Below are 16,242 nucleotides of genomic sequence, written 5' to 3'. Positions count from 1 at the left end.
TGCACTCACTCACCCATAAAGGACGTGCAAACCCGACTGAAAAGCGGTCATTGACCTCTTGGCACAACAGTTTGCATCATCGCCCGCCATGTGGGAGACCAGGGATCAAACCCCATTTGGGGCAGTCCTTATTGAAACACAATGCAGAGGGCAGTGGCTACACTAACACTGGTAAACCTCATCAGTCTAGTCTAGTTGTCTGTTGTCACACTCTTTAAACATTTTGATTTCAGGATTTCTTAATTTTTCTCATCAGATCCTCTTGAGACTCTCAGGTTGGATGTGGACAGATGTTTTCAGCTCTGCCCAGATGTTGTGATAGGCTCATTTCAGAATTATGTCATGTGTCATCTTGGTGAAGTGAGCTTTCAGCCGAGTCTCAGGTCCTGAGCTCTGCATCAGTCTTAACCAGTTTGTCTGGTCCACTGCGCTGCCCCCATCAGCCCTCATTGTTGGGATGGAGGTGAATGGTGTCTGGTTTCCTCCAGACATGACTTGATGAAGACAGTGGAGTGACAGGAAAGTCAAGAAAAGAGGGGTGACCACACAGCAAAGGCCAAAGGTCAGATTTCAAACTTAAAGCAGAAGTAAGTGATATATTTGTGTTAATATAAGTCTTAAATAGTTATATCTTCCGACAGCAATCACTTACATAGAGTGTTTGGACTGAAACACGGGTCTCTCAGTCCCTCTGCTCTGCTCTGAGCCGAAGAGAAAACATTTATCGTATCCTACAGTTTTTATCCAATGAGGAGAGAGAACGGCATGCAGGGCTGTGTGTGCAGCCAAGGAACGCCGTGAATGTGGCGACGTAGCGACGAGGACTGTTATGGTGCGTTCAAGGAAACTCGTATTTTTCCGACCGTGAAGTGGTACCAGTTCGATCTGGTACGAGTTCACCGGTCGGAAGTTACGAGTGGCCGTTATAGTGACTTTCACCGGTAAAACGGGTCGGAAAAACACGAGTGGGTTGCCTGAAACGCTACAAAGTCGTAAGTTGTGACTTGAAGCTGTAATTTACGATTTCAAAAGCCTGCCTGGAACGCAGCATTAGCGAAAACGACCGGACCACTTACTTCTGCTTTAAACTGTCACTGAGAATAATAAAGAATAAAACTCACAAAGCATTTGATATTACTACTACATGTTCTTAAGGCATAAAGCTGCTGAGACCAACTTTACATAGAAGATCTCAGAGACTCGGAGAGCTGGTTCATGGTCCACCTTCTGGGGTGGTCTGGTCAGTACAAACCTGAATCCAGGAGAGAAGCCGTGTTCAAGTTCAACCAGTTATTAAAGCCAAGGTTCACTGTTTCCAGCAGCACTGAATGTTTAATGGCCCAGTTCAATAAAGACACAGGAGATCATCATCATCATCATATCATTTGTGTGATATCACATCAAGCACATTGCAATTGTGTCTCTGGAATAGTGAATTGCATCACAGTTTATGAGCATTTCATGCAGAAAACATGACATCACTGTAGAGTGGAGACAACGGAGCTCCACCCTCCCTCTCATTTGGCCCAAAACAATCATTACCTGCTGTTCCGTTGTCATTGTTAACATACAAAAACAAGCAGTGGGTGTATGTTTTGGTAGGTGGTTTTATTTTAAAAGGTTGTTTCTCTTAATGAGGCCTCCATCATGTGTAAGCAAAACAAAGTGCATCTCCTACCGGTAACTTACAGCGTCAGAGCTGCGCTAGCTTCAAAAAACACTTCCATCCTGTTCAAACCATCAGACTAACAAAAGGTTTGGTTCCTCGCGTGGAGGACACAGGGATCATCAGAGAACACCAGAGTCTTTACATGGGAGGTGGGATGGTTGGGTTGGGTTGGTGCTGATGTGTGTCTGCAGAGACACGGAGGACGTCCTCCTCACATGTTGGTGCTCATCCTGGTCTGGCTGTTGGCTGGCGTCAGTTCCCCCTGGCTGCCTTCTCTGGGTGGAGACTGAGGAGAGGAAACAAAGTGTTTAATATCAAAAACACAGTGAAGATTTATTTATCTTTTCATTTTATCTTGATTGAGTATTTATATTTAGACTTTATTTTTTATTTTTTTTTCTACCAACATGATTCTTATAGTACACATGCTGTGATACTTTGTTTGGTGGGTATAACTGTCCATGGACACACAGATTATATTATTATACAATTAGGGCGCTTTCACACTGTCCTCGTTTGGTGTGCCGTGGACCAAATGTACGTAGTGCATGATGTAGTGCATGACGTAGTGCATGACGTAGTGCATGACGTAGTGACGATATACGCAGTGCATCTTGGGTAGAGGAAGAAAGATCATCATACAATGTGCACACGTCAAACTTCGTATGTCGTATCAATTAGATCCATGTTGCATAGTGTGTCATGCAATAGTCTTATAAGACTGCTAAAATCGCACAGTGCATAGAGGCCATTACTGTATCTGTACCACTATTTGGAGTGAAGTCTGAGCATGCAGCTCTTGTCAGTTCAACACTGAAGAACCTGAGCAGGAAGTGCGATGAGTAGAAAACACAGTGATTCACCTTGACGTGGATCTGGTTGCGCAGCACAGCAGCTCGGAGGATCATGGCTTTGGCTCGTCTCTGGAACTCTTTGCCCATGTGGAGCGACTTCTCGAACGTCGTGCTCCTCTGGTCGACGTCCCTGGCGTAGAGGATCTGTCAGAGTGTGAGAACAGAAGTTTGTTATCGTCTACGGCAAGATGCGGCTCGTTTGGTGGCTGCCGGCGTGTGCGTGTGGGTTTCTCACCTTGCTGTGGGAGTCGATCCGAGCGTTGATGAGCCCCTCCAGTATGAGCTGGGTGAGCTCGTCCTCCAGAGCTGCTACTGTGGTGTTGAAGGCCTGGGCCATTTTAGTCATGTCTGCTGACACGTAGGGGCTGAAATACTGAGCACACACACACACACACACACGCTCATATTCATGAAAAAGAACAACCATGGCTTAGGCAAGGCTGCTGCATGATGTCAGTATCAGTCTCTGTTTGCACTTTTTTTTTAACAGTTTTGCACGTAGGCTATTGTTTGCACTTAAAACAAAAGAAATATTTTATTTGTGGAAAGAAGTTCAACAGTTAAAAGTTCATGCTTAGGTCATGCATGCAAAGTTAGAAAACATTTCAAAATGCACCTGCATTGTTTTGTGAGTTAAATAAAAAGGTATGTTTGTCCAGTCATATATTTTGTCATTGTAGTTCTCCTAAAAGTAATGTTAAAATATCATCTTGTCTCGTGAACCCAATATGGTGCATCGTCTCGTCTTTTGAGCTGAGTGTATCGTCACACCCCTAGTCAACAGTGAATTAAAGGGGAATTGTCGTTTTTTTTACAATCTGGACCTTATTTCTAGCATAAAATACGATCATTTACTCACCCAGATAACTTTGGTGTCATTAGGCTACAAGTCGTTCCGATGAAATTAGATCCAGTCGAGAGCCGCGTATATCCATATAATGTGAGTCTACAGGGCAGCGGAATGCAGCCTCTAAATAACACATTATCTGCCGTGAAACTTGTTCATTTCACCAATATTTTGTTATGATACGCTAGTGCCATTCTCCTCTGAGTCCGGGGTTAGCTGTTATCAACATCCGGGGTCTGTAGGTTGACCTACTGACCTCTGACCTGGATGATGTCATCTCTGAGCGCTGCCCGGCTCATTCTGATAATAATCATTCTGCTTCGGCATTCGGGTCCATTTTTAGTGCAACTAGCCAGAGCTTTAGTAAGTCCAGGTTGCAGAGAGGAAGCCTGTGGAAGCTGAACAGCTAATAGCTAACAGCTAACTCAGAGGGGAATAGCACTAGCGTATCATGACAAAATATTGGTGAAATGAACGAGTTTCTCTGCAGATAATGTGTTATTTAGAGGCTGCATTCCGCTGCCCTGTAGACTCACATTATATGGATATAAACAGCTCTCGGCTGGATCTGATTTCATCGGAACGACTTGTAATGACACCAAAGTTATCTGTGTCAGTAAATGATCATATTTTATGCTAGAAATAAGGTCCAGATTGTAAAAAACGGCAATTCCCCTTTAAAGCGTTTTCTCCACAGGTAAGAAGGTGTGGAGGTGGTGTCCCCAGTCTGACTCACCTGAATGAGGGCTCTGTTCCTGATCTGGCTGTACAGAGTCTTGACATGAGGAGCCAAGTACATGTCCAACAGGAGGTTGTCCTGCAGGAGACACAACAACTCATGTCAATACATAGACTCTCACGCTGTGTCGACATCCCTCAGGGTGACTGACTGACTGCTTCACATTGGCACATTGAGACTGTCCTACCGTCTTTCACACTTTCCCAAGTGTCACAGAGTGCCAGTGGTGAGAAAAGAAATGTCAACAGATAGCCTAAAGATCACACTGATAAATAAAGTAGAATTATGTTTTAGCTCAGCTCTAATCTAATCTAATCTAAAACCCAGAACTTTAAACCTTAAGTGTTTGTGAAAACAAGTTGCTAGGGTGGAGGAAATGAGCTTTGCAGTAGCAACAGCAATAAAGGCCCACACCATCATCAGTCGCATCACACAAAGGATGTGGCCCTTGCATAGGGACACAGCCTCTATGAACTGACATGTCTCATGCTGCCAAAGTGACACATTATTCGGTCATAGCTTTACGAGTTCTGCTCCAACCTTCATCTCATCCAGCAGCTTGAGACAGGACGCGTACTTGGACTCATAGAACTTGAAGATGATGTCACGGATCTGAGGTTCCAACTCTAGAAATAATTTAAAGGAGCTTAGGAGAGAAAAAAAAAGGATCATGAACACACAATGCCCCACCATGTGTTTCAGTTCATCAGATTGTGAAAAGCTGGTAAAATAAATACAATGCAGGTCCTATTCAGTCAACCACTGCCTCCTACCTGCTTGAGATGACATTACGTTGGAGCTCCTGTCTGTCAAACGTGGCCAGAGCACACAAGCCTCCATACACGGCTACATTACTGGGCGACAGAAGCTGCAAGAGGACACACACACACATTTAATCAGGTTTTAACACAGCTAAACACTTGACAACTAGCAGCACACAGGCCCTTCAGCCAGTGGCTGATGCTACTGAGGCTACATCCATCTTCATTAGCAGGCTGTGGTGTGGACATGAGCTCACCTCTGGACAGTCACAGTGGTCAAAGGACGCTTGCAGGAAGCACTTGGCAGCTGGTTTGTATTTCCGGGAGGCCAACTCTGCAAGGCCTGAAAAACAAATAACCAAGAGGCTGTAAATCATTTAAACTAAACTAAACTAGAAAACAATACCAAGCACTTTGAGGTTTAACTGCTTGATATTCATCCATACTTGAAGAAAAGGTAAGCTTAAAGGAGAATTCCGGTCATTTTTGACCCCTAAATCGTTTTCCTGATGGTCACCCAGTGTTGGGAGGCGCAAAAAACTTGACTAAAATTGATGCAGGCAAACCGGAGTTACACCATGGCTAGATGGCGCTAGGAAAATAAACAGTCAGAGATATTATGGACATTACCACTGCACTGCTCGACTGTTTATTTTTGTAAAGAAATCATCACAACAAGGAAAAAGTGTTTGTTTCTGTGGCGGGGAGAGCAGGCGCTCTGCGATCAGATAGTAATGTCTTTCCAGGATGTTTCAGAGTTAGGCTATCTGAGGTGAGTGATTACATGCAAAAACACAAAGTTTATACTGTTTATACTGTACACTATATGAGTTCAGTGGTGTCTCGTAAGGATTCCAGTCATGTACCATAGATATTTGATTGTTTTTTGAGTGTTTGTTGTGGTTGAAAGAATTGCCCCCATAGGTTAGCGTTGGCTATCCCTAGCGCCGTCTAGCCATGGTGTAACTCTGGTTTGCCTGCATCAATTTTAGTCGCGTTTTTTGCTCCCCCAACTGGGTGACCATCAGGACAATGATTTAGGGGTCAAAAATGACCGGAATTCTCCTTTAAGCATTTCAGAGACAAAAGTGAAATCTTACCTGCAGCACACTTTAATTTGGTGAGGACAGCTTGATTTTGGCTATCTCGCTCTCCTCTTTGCTAAAAACAAACAAAAAGAAATCATTAGCCATCTCATTACATAACAAACTTTGACAAAGAAAAACTGGATATAAAAAGTTTCTCTTCCAAAGACATTAAAACCTGCACATATTAAACACAGAGTCACAGTGGGGAACTAGATGGAGGTGGTGACAGAGCGATGCTCACCTCTGCTATCTCTGGTGTGGATTCTGCCTTGTTGACGTAGCTCAGTACATGGGACCAGTTCTGTAGGTAAACACTAACCTGTGGGCAAAGAGAGACCATTCACTCACACACTCCATCTTAATTTCACACATAAAACCTCTACACACAGCCTGTGTACAACATGTTTACGTATAATATAGAAATGAAAGCCTCCAGTTTGATAAAGCAGAGCGTTGTGGTTCCATCATGTGGTACCTTGATGACATTCAGACACATGTTGATGACATGCTTAGCACTGGTGCAGTAGTCTCTGGCTCGGGAGTAGCACTTAAGGGCGTTACTGAGGTCACCACAGTCCAGGTAGTGGTCCCCCAGGTCATCATGGCCCCTCCTGAGCAGAATGGACAAAGAGGACAGAGGGTGAGGACATGAATAGTTGGTAACAGGCTAAAGGTCACACAAAAAAAGAGACTGACCAGTAATAAGCCAGAAAAACCAACTGTAAAAACATGAACACTCTTGTTATACACCATCCATCTGTACTTGTATTGTTTCTTTAAAGATCTGGACCACTTTGCTACCGGAGCTATTCTGAACAAACACAGTGCCTGTGCCATTTACTGAACCAACATTATTGGCTGTGCCATTATAAAAGGAGTATTAAAGGGGTTAGCTACAACTTTAATTCCTCCCGGCCTGTAGGTATCGCACTCACACTCGCCCAATCTCGCTCCAACCTTCAATTGTACTGGTTGCCAGGTACGCCAGCTAACGCTCGGCTAGTAGCTAAAGCTAAGCTAATGCTAATCGTATTTAACAAGCAGCAGCTCTGGTGTTGACAGTACCAGCTGACCTATAGTTAGCATTAGCACGATGCTAATGCTAATGACAGTACGATCTGGCTCCCCCTGAGCTCCGTGTCACGTGACATCAACGTACTAATGCTGTTGGTGCAGAGATCATTTCCCGTCAACGTTGCCAACGTAAGCAGAGGTAAATATATACTGTATATTTTGGACCCGTCAAAATAACAAAAAAAAACAATTATTTCTACGCTACACATTTTTTTCAGTAAAATTAATACTTTTTATTCTGCACTCCTCTAGATGCTGTGGATGTATTATTTTTGAAAAATGTATCATTTTAATGAAAAAGTTGTAGCTATAACCTTTAAGGCTGCAATCTGGGATAAAAATGAAATTTCATGAATAAAGTCCGAAAAAAAATGTAATTTTAGAAGATATGTTGTGTAAGGGGGGTTCATTAAAAGAGCAGCAACCAGAACCTGCTTTAAAATGAACAGCATGAAGCAGCTTTAGCACGGCTTTCACAAATAAGGAGATTCTTCGTCTTTTGGCTCATCTGCATCACAAAATCATCATCAGACTGTGTCTATTTTTCTAATATTACAATTTTTTCCTGGTAGTATGACTTTTTCTCAAATTAATATTATATTCAGATTTGATTCTCCTTTATCACACTATTAACCAATTTAAATAACTTTATCAAAGTCTTTCATCTCCATCACACCTGATGCTCTCCTTGATGGAGTTTCCCTTGTAGTTCTTGAGATCAGTGTCCAGTTTCTCCAGTTTGAGCAGAGCCTTTTTCCTGGTGGACTCGGCCCATGCTGAGTCCAGGGGAGGGGGAACAGCCCCACCTTCAGGCACTGTGTCTGGCACACCTTGTACTTCCCTAAAGGAAAAATTAAATACAAACAAAACAAACCAATCAAATTACATGTGGACTAATTCATTGAAAAATTGATGCATCTGCATTCAGATTCTGTTTCAATTGGGATTCACAAACATTAGGTCTGGGTTGGAAACCAGCCCAGGTTCTGCTTCAGCAAAAAAAAAAAAAAATCAATAGCCGTTGGTGCATCAAAAGTAAATCCACAGTCCTAGCAAGCTCTCTAGGGCTGAAGAACCCTTTGCACGTTGTAAAGATACCATGATACCGGGGGACGAGACAGCAGTCTGTGGCTACAGCTGCTGTCCAGCTAACATGCAGCTGCATAATGGTGACAGCTAACGCTACACCAACAAATTAAGTGTCTGTGGTAGGTCATTAAACCATACACAAACAGAACCTGCCTGCTGACTACATAGTCGAGGTTAGCTGTCATTTAAGAAAATGAGTCGATACAGACCTGTTAGCTCAGTTAGCTAATGTTAACCTCCACTGGAGCCATTCACTCCCCCAAACGCCCTGTAATTCTGATTGGCTGAAACAGTGTTGTGTATCTATTTAGTATCTAGTCCAAGTTATTTGTGTAGGGACACATTTTTTAAAGCACACAAACAGAACAGCTAATGAACTGTACACTGGATTAGAATCACTTACTTCACCAAAGGGTGTAGATGTTGATTTTAGTTAAACAGGGTGTTAACAAAACATACATCTCTACAACATCACTCCTCCTAACGTGACCTGCTTTCTCAAATCAATCCTACTCCCTCTGAAAGCCCTGAAGCCATGCAGCCATGCAGCCAGGCAGTAAGTGGAATACCGTGTGGCCTCGGTGAGTTTGCGGTGGATCTCTTCATAAGTGTCGACGTTGAAGGTTCTCTGGACGAAGGTGAGGGCCATCTTCAAGGCTTCCACTCGGAGCTGAGGACAATGCTCGGCAATGAACTGAAGCCTCTCTATGCGCATTAATCCACTGTAACTGGTGGCATACTGCTCCAGGTCCTGTAGAAGATGAGGAACATCGTTTTAAACTAATATAAAAGCTTTACTGTTGCTGTGACATGTTGCATGTGTCTGGGCTCTCAGAGCCAGACATGAGAACAGTGACACCCTGGCAAATGATGCCAACAGTTGCTTTTGTAGTTAGGTGCTGTTATCCTGCAGAGAGGCAGGGCTATTAATTACAAGGTTATTAAATAAAATAGCACCGATGTGATGTTAATGGTGCTACCGATTCAACTGATAAGAGATGAGTTGAATCTTACAGATGATTCAAGTCATCAGTGTTTAGGGGGCAGCATTAGAACTAAGGAACCAACACACCCTTTAACAACAGACTTTTGTCATGATGGGCTATATAAATAAAATTGCCTTGCCTTCACATCACAGCCACATGAGCATAAACAAATAAATATCTCAAAAGGGCAAACACTTATCTACTAAGTTTCAGATAACCTGCATATTTTCATTTTAAGTTTAATGTTAATGTGTTTCTGAAAGTGAACTGGATGAAGATTTTAAAAACAAGGTGCAATATGGAATCTTCACCCTTAACTGATGTCCAGCTTCCAAACACAAATGATTACTTCCCTTTATCCATTATTGTCAAATATTATGATTTAACTTGATGCTGTCCCTCAGAACATCTTACCCCAAAATTAGGACTTCGTGTTCCTTTTCATCCTGGGGATATTTCTACATGCATTTTCATTTTGCTATAATATCCGACCTTTTGTTTTGGAATAAATTAACAGTAAACCTTTGTCGATTATCCCAGTTAGTGAATATTTTTGGGTAGGTTTGCGTCAATCTTCCGATTTCAAAAGTTTTTTCCTTGTATGTTACGTAGTACCCTGGACATTAACTTCTGGAAATGTAATAAAAGGTGGAAAACAGAACTTTGTAGTAGTAAGCCACCATCATGGATCACAGTGTGAACAGTGTGTTAATGATGGAAATCTATAAGTTGTGTTGCGTTACCAGTGTTGGGTTCTCCACTATGTAGTTTGTGTCTGGAGCATTCTGCTGGTCTTCCTGGGGGTCTGCATCAATCTGCATCGGCTCCACAGACCCCTGAGGGGAAAAAACACCAGACACAGGTTTCAGCAAACACCACAACATTATTGCTTTATGACATAAACATAAAATGACAACAAATTATACTGTAATAAGAGGTATCAACCAGTGAACTCTAACAACCACGGCAAAGACGGTGGTTCCAGCAGAAGAGTGTCATGAACACTTTGAAGCTAAACTCTGTTGTTGAAGATGAAGCTGACTTCTGATGTAAACATGAGTTCAACTTTGTCTTTCTAAGTGTGGATTCACTGAACCTAAAACCACTCCCAGATAACCTACTAGGTTTTCAACTAACTCAATTGGCACAAGATGTTCCTCTCACATGAATCGGGAGGGATTATTTAACAGTGACATATAGCCTCAGGCTAATGTGGAACTGACTGCTTGTTTGTCTGATGATGAAAACACAAAAACAACCCACTGGAAATATGTATCTTATATCTATATGATTTCTTCTGGATATACAGTATGGCTGCCAAGTTCACCATTTTAACAATAAATACTCCCAGCATGTCTCAAATCTTCTTAAACAAGATGTAACGTTATGACACCAGAGAGTTTATTGTACAAGCTGGATACCTTCAGAGACGTTAGCCTGAGCTAGCTAAATGAGCTTCTTTACAGGCTAGTGTTTGTGCGGGACACTCACGCATGAATTACTGACGTTGAAATACTAAAAACTTTAGTAAGTGTAACTTCTTGCTAGTGTGGTATCAACTGCTGTACACATGGTAGCACTGCCCGCTGTTTAGAGGTGATATGACAGACTGCTAGTGACAAAACCTAGCTTGGCAATGCTAGCTGTTATTAGCTGCAGCAGGGTAGTACAGTAACTTAACTGACACACACCGTGCCTTAAATTACGGTGTAGTTTGTATTAACTTAGCCAAAGAACCTAAAGAACGACGTCTCTACCTGTGTGCGACCTGACCACTAGCGCCATTTGTTGTTTAGCCGGGTGTACGTTAACGTCACTGTTGATGTTATTAGCCGGTGGAGGCCTTCAACCAGTTGTTAGCCACAGTATGTCAGTTTAAAATGGGTTAGCTCGCTAACAAACATCTATGCATTTAGATTAATTAGTGACATTCTGGGCAGGATTCTTCAATTTGGCATAAACAAATGCTCCAACGAGTGATTATCCCATTTAATATAGCCATCTCAGGCTATTCCTTCGTTTCCTTGCACCAATATAGACTGTAACCAGGCTAGAGAGGTAGCATTAGCATATTAAAATGTCTACCAATCTTTAAACTGAAATTTAGAGGTCACTGTTTGCAAATGACTGTATGCTAAATATATTGGGAGGAACTAATAATGCCGAGTGCTCTTATGTTGTGATTTCTTATCACGATAACAGTAGTTCCTTTAGCTTAGCCTAACTTAGCTAACTAACATGCTATCTGCTGGCTCTGTGGATGCATGTTCAGTTTCCAGGAATCTTTGTTGACAAAATGACACAGAGAACAGCGGCTGACACTCACCTGGAAGTTAAACACTTGCACGGGTAAAGGCATCTTCTGCTCTCACTTGAACGTCGTTGTCGTTTTGGGGGAAATGTAGCATACAGATGTTTGACGTGTGGTGTGCAGCCCAGAAGCCGAGTCTGGGTGGGTTGGTCTGACCGGCTACCAGGTCTAGAGCAGAGAGAACCACCTCGCTACGGGTCGCTGGAGGGCGCAGTTTGACCGAGTTTGGTTTGACGCCTCTCTTCTTCTTCGCCTTCCCTCCTCTTCACCTTCTGATATTGCCATAGGATATTGTTGGATATTGGATATTAATATCTTTTTACAGTCTATGGATATTGCTGATATATTGGCGGTCGACAAACAGCATTTAAGTGCATTGCCGCCACCATTTGAAATGGAGTGTGGCTAAAAATGAGTATGGCATAGATCTCTGCACTAAATAAGACGCACAATACAACTGTGTTTATGTAGTTTTTAGATGCAATCAAAGCTACCGCAAGCTGTTCATTACACTGCAAAAGCAGAAAAGTAGGCTAGGGGTCCGTGTATCTTTTGGTCATTGGATTTTCTTTTGATGAATGGGAATTAAAAAACAAAAAATAATTGGTTTATTGGATTTTCATTTGGAAATATACAAAACACAATTGAAACATATTCTTTTTGAGTATCAAAGAACAATTAACTAAAATTTAAAAACAGTTTGATTTTCATGTTCTACAAAAATAAAATCACTAGACGACAGAAACAAACCCCCCCCCCCCCCCCCCCCCCCCCCCCCCAACTAAAGTAGGCCTATTACATTGCTATTTTTTTCCACAGATAGGCCAGTATTCCATAATTTAATGTGGGCCCCCTCCTGCCCTGTCCGTCTTCACATACGCACATACATAGAGTAGAAGAAGGAAAAGGGGGAGATATGGCACATTCATACTTTGGTTATAACTTTTGCCACCTCTGATGTACGTTCAGATTTCTGTAGATGTCCTCGTTATGCTATGTCTGAAATCCTATCTGAGTAGATTTTGTTCTACAGAACCACAGACACAGGTATTGGGTCACTATCTTTTGGTCATTGGATTTTCTTTTGATGAATGGGAATTAAAAACCAAAATTCATTGGTTTATTCTATTTTCGTTTTGAAATACAAAAAATAAAATTGAAACACAAAGTGTTCTTGTTTTTGAGTGTCAAAGAACAACTAACTAAATTTTAAAAACAGTTTGATTTTCGTGTTCTACGTCACATAACAAAAAATAAAATCAGCAGTCAACAGAAACAAATAAACAGACCAAAAACACTTATTTTTTTAAATATTTTGACACCAAATGTTGTCATTTTCAAGGCAAGATTGCCAATGAGCGCTACGGTAGCCTACCTGTGTGTCTGTGGTTCTGTGGGCCAAAATCTACTCGGATATGATTTCAGACAGCAAAACGAGGCCTGACATCTACAGAAATCTGTACGCATATCAGATGAAAGTGGGGGCAGAAAGGAGATTTTAAGATGAAAATGGCAGAAGCTTGAGTCCCCAACGTAGCCTACGTCTCATGTGGCTGTATGTTATGCGTGATTGTGTGTTGTGAGTGTGCATGTGTGCGTGTGAAGACTTTGTCCCCCACTGATAGGGGGGGAAACAGGTCTGTTGTCCCATCCAGGACATTAAATTATGGAATACTGTTTCACCAATAGCTATGTAATCTTTGTGTTTGAGGGGGTCCTAAGACTATCTCGTCCCATTCTAGGCCTTATCAACTGGCCTGATAGACCAGTCCGGCCAGCAGTCTTGCCTTGTAAATGACAACTTCCAGTGTCAGACAACCTTTGTTTTTTTTGTTTCTGTCGTCTAGGGATTTTATTTTTGTTATATGAAATTGAACATGAAAATCAAACTGTTTTTAAATTTTAGTTAATTGTTCTTCGATACTCAAAAAGAAGAATGCTTTGTGTTTCAATTTTATTTTGTGTATTTCAAAATGAAAATCCAATAAACAATCATTTTTTGTTTTTTGATTCCCATTCATCAAAAGAAAATCCAATGACCAAAAGATACACTGACCTCATTGGCGCTATTGCCTTGAAAATGACAACATCTGGTGTCAAAATATGAAAAAAGAAAAGAAAAGAAGTGTTTTTGGTTTATTTGTTTCTGTTGACTGCTGATTTTATTTTTTGTGATGTGAAATAGAACATGAAAATCAAACTGTTATTACATTTTAGTTAATTGTTCTTTGACACTCAAAAACATGAACCCTTTTGTTTAAATTTTACTTTTTGTATTTCAAAACTAGAATAAACCAATGATTTTTGTTTTTTAATTCCCATTCATCAAAAGAAAATCCAATGACCAAAAGATACACTGAACGGGCTAGGCTACTTATTGGTAGCTACACCAATCAAATCAAGAAGGTTAGATGGGGCAAGGCAATATCGTCCAGCTCCTGTTATAAGCCTAGAGTTAAATAGACAAGGGGGATATGTTACCTGTCTATTTTAATTTACGGATGGACTGTCACAGAAATGACAACATTACAAAAAAAATAGGCTCATCAATCATCTGATGTATGTAGATGACCTACAGGCTAGTGCTGGCCTACAGCAACATCATGACTGTGTGCTGAATATGGAGTGCAATATTCAATTTAATCCCAAGAAGAGTGTGGTTATGATAACCACCAGAACTAAGGAGGATCAAAAGTGAAAGTTTCCTCCTTTTTATCTATCTGAGCAAGAACTTTGTTGTCACCAAGGTTAATATAGGCTACCTGGGGCATTTTATTCAAGATAACCTCTGTGATAATGATGATGTGCAACGTCAATGCTGTAAGATGTAGGCCTATGCTCAAGCATGCTTGCACGCAAATTTCACAGAAGATGTTATTGTACGCCACTGTATACAGCACACCTCTGGTGCAACTGTAACAAAGGAAAGATGAATAAGATTAAGAATGCGTATAATGACGCCCTTTGAATCTTATTAAGGTAAAGTGGGAAAGTGCCAGTCATATGACCTGTAATGTGTGTGCTATCTATAAGTGTTCTTGGTTTTGTTTGATTGTTTGTTCATAACCTGTTGTCTGGTTTTTAGAGATTTTATGATTGTACTTGGAGTCTGTAAATATATATATATATATATAATATATATTCACACTGAATTATGATTCTTCGGTTTATTCCAGTCAAAAAAAAGAATTATATACCTACATCCCCTAAATTCATTTGTAATTTTTAATTTAAGGTTGATACGATTCTATTCAGCCCAATTTGTGAGAGTCCCCCTTTTAAAATTGCAACACTCATGCAAACCTGTGGTATGTTTAAGCAGGTCACACATGTCACATGTCATCAAAAGTACCTTAAAGTCTGATGTGATACAGGACAGGGGGGCAATGAAGGGAAACTTTGATGAAATATTATCAAATTCCCTGGACCTAATTCAGATTCAAGCTGCAGCATGCTGGACCATTTGGAGACTTTTAATTTGAGCACGTGGCAGACTTGAACAGTAGTCAAGTCTAGATGAAACAAATATGAAACTATGTTATGCAGGTGACAAAAGTGATCAAAAGAGATGGTAGATCAGGATCGACTGTCTGTAACACCTAAATTCAGACTAAGTAATCACACAGTTGTCAAGGGTCACTATACTTAAACAAATTTTTGTCTTTGGGTCAGGCCAGGTTACAAAATTTCCTCCAATAGCTTACTCTCTTTTAGCTGTTTTTATTGTAATCTTAAATTAACCCCTGCTCTTCTTTTATACTGCATCAAATTCTGAACATTATGTGTTTTCTTTATAATTTTAAATGCCAATAACTTCATTGTTTGATTTCAAATGTTACACATTTCTTTTAGGATTGGTTGTTTTTCTACATCATTCTGAAATCAGTTCAATTTCCTACTCAAGATTTACTTTTTCAATTTTTCATCACTTAATGCTCAATATTTTTCCCTTCTGTCTCTTACTCCTTTCTACTCCAAAATCCACACACACTGGGTAATGGTCATTCACTACCCATTTGTTCCAGTCAATAATTGTGACCATACTGAGATCAATTGCTGAATCTGTGCCCTTCAACAAAATTTACTATTGCTCCTATTTCATCATTCTCCATTTGTTAACTGCTCTATGATTCATCTATTCAAATCTTCTTGTTCATTCTACACTGCCACGGGAGATAATATAACTCCTTCAATGTGCCAGTATTGCTTCTAGCTTTTCTTTCTCTAGCTTTTTGCATCGGTTATGAGAATGACCTGAACTACAGTCTGGATTCTGTCTGGATTTGTATTTTATCTGCTCACCCCCAGTGGTTTAAGCCAATAGGACATCTCTCATCTCATCTCTGAAGTGCAATGCACACCGTTGGACCTGGCTGAACGGATACTGTCTTCGGAACCTTCACATCCATCACCTTTTTCTGAAACACTTCCATTGTGTTGTTGTGAGTTTCTATACGTAGGGGCAAAAAACAACAACCTAAGAACAAAGTGATAAAGAAACAGGGACACACTTGTTATTTAGTGCTTTTGACTTGGTCCTCAAAATTGCAAATTGGGCCCTGAAGTCTTGGCCAGGTTCATCACTTTTTATTGTGTCCTGGAAACACTTTTGCTGTGAGTATTTGCAGCAAGCCCATGTGACACACTGATTGAGATGTTATCTGTTTGCATTATGAGCTCTCAGGGCCACCATAGTTGTGTTACAGACCTAGGGTATGCTTATTATGTCAACACAGGGAAAATAGTCACCATGCATCCATGTGAGACTGGACTACCTTGAACAGGGACCAGACTCTGACCCCTGCTCTTTGTCAGGTCATTGGC

At 41.0% G+C, this 16,242-nt stretch overlaps 1 protein-coding gene across 1 annotated transcript; it reads right to left on the bottom strand.

Moving 5' to 3' along the window:
• Positions 1-1,589: 1,589 nt before the first annotated feature.
• Positions 1,590-11,571, bottom strand: gps1 (G protein pathway suppressor 1). The gene is made up of 14 exons (XM_085785140.1): positions 11,434-11,571; positions 9,851-9,943; positions 8,691-8,872; positions 7,709-7,873; positions 6,434-6,569; positions 6,200-6,277; positions 5,971-6,031; positions 5,128-5,213; positions 4,883-4,977; positions 4,650-4,755; positions 4,107-4,187; positions 2,759-2,896; positions 2,533-2,667; positions 1,590-1,955 (listed from the first exon to the last, which is right to left on the bottom strand). Exons 1-14 carry the CDS (start codon positions 11,464-11,466, stop codon positions 1,881-1,883), a joined length of 1,464 nt encoding a protein of 487 aa, XP_085641266.1. The 5' UTR covers positions 11,467-11,571; the 3' UTR covers positions 1,590-1,880.
• Positions 11,572-16,242: the final 4,671 nt, after the last annotated feature.

This window comes from Trachurus japonicus, chromosome 8 (genome assembly GCF_045865225.1).
Source record: "Trachurus japonicus isolate A0001 chromosome 8, Traja_1.0".
In the NCBI taxonomy this organism is placed as follows: Eukaryota; Metazoa; Chordata; class Actinopteri; order Carangiformes; family Carangidae; genus Trachurus; species Trachurus japonicus.
This window is presented reverse-complemented; position numbering and strand designations above follow the sequence as displayed.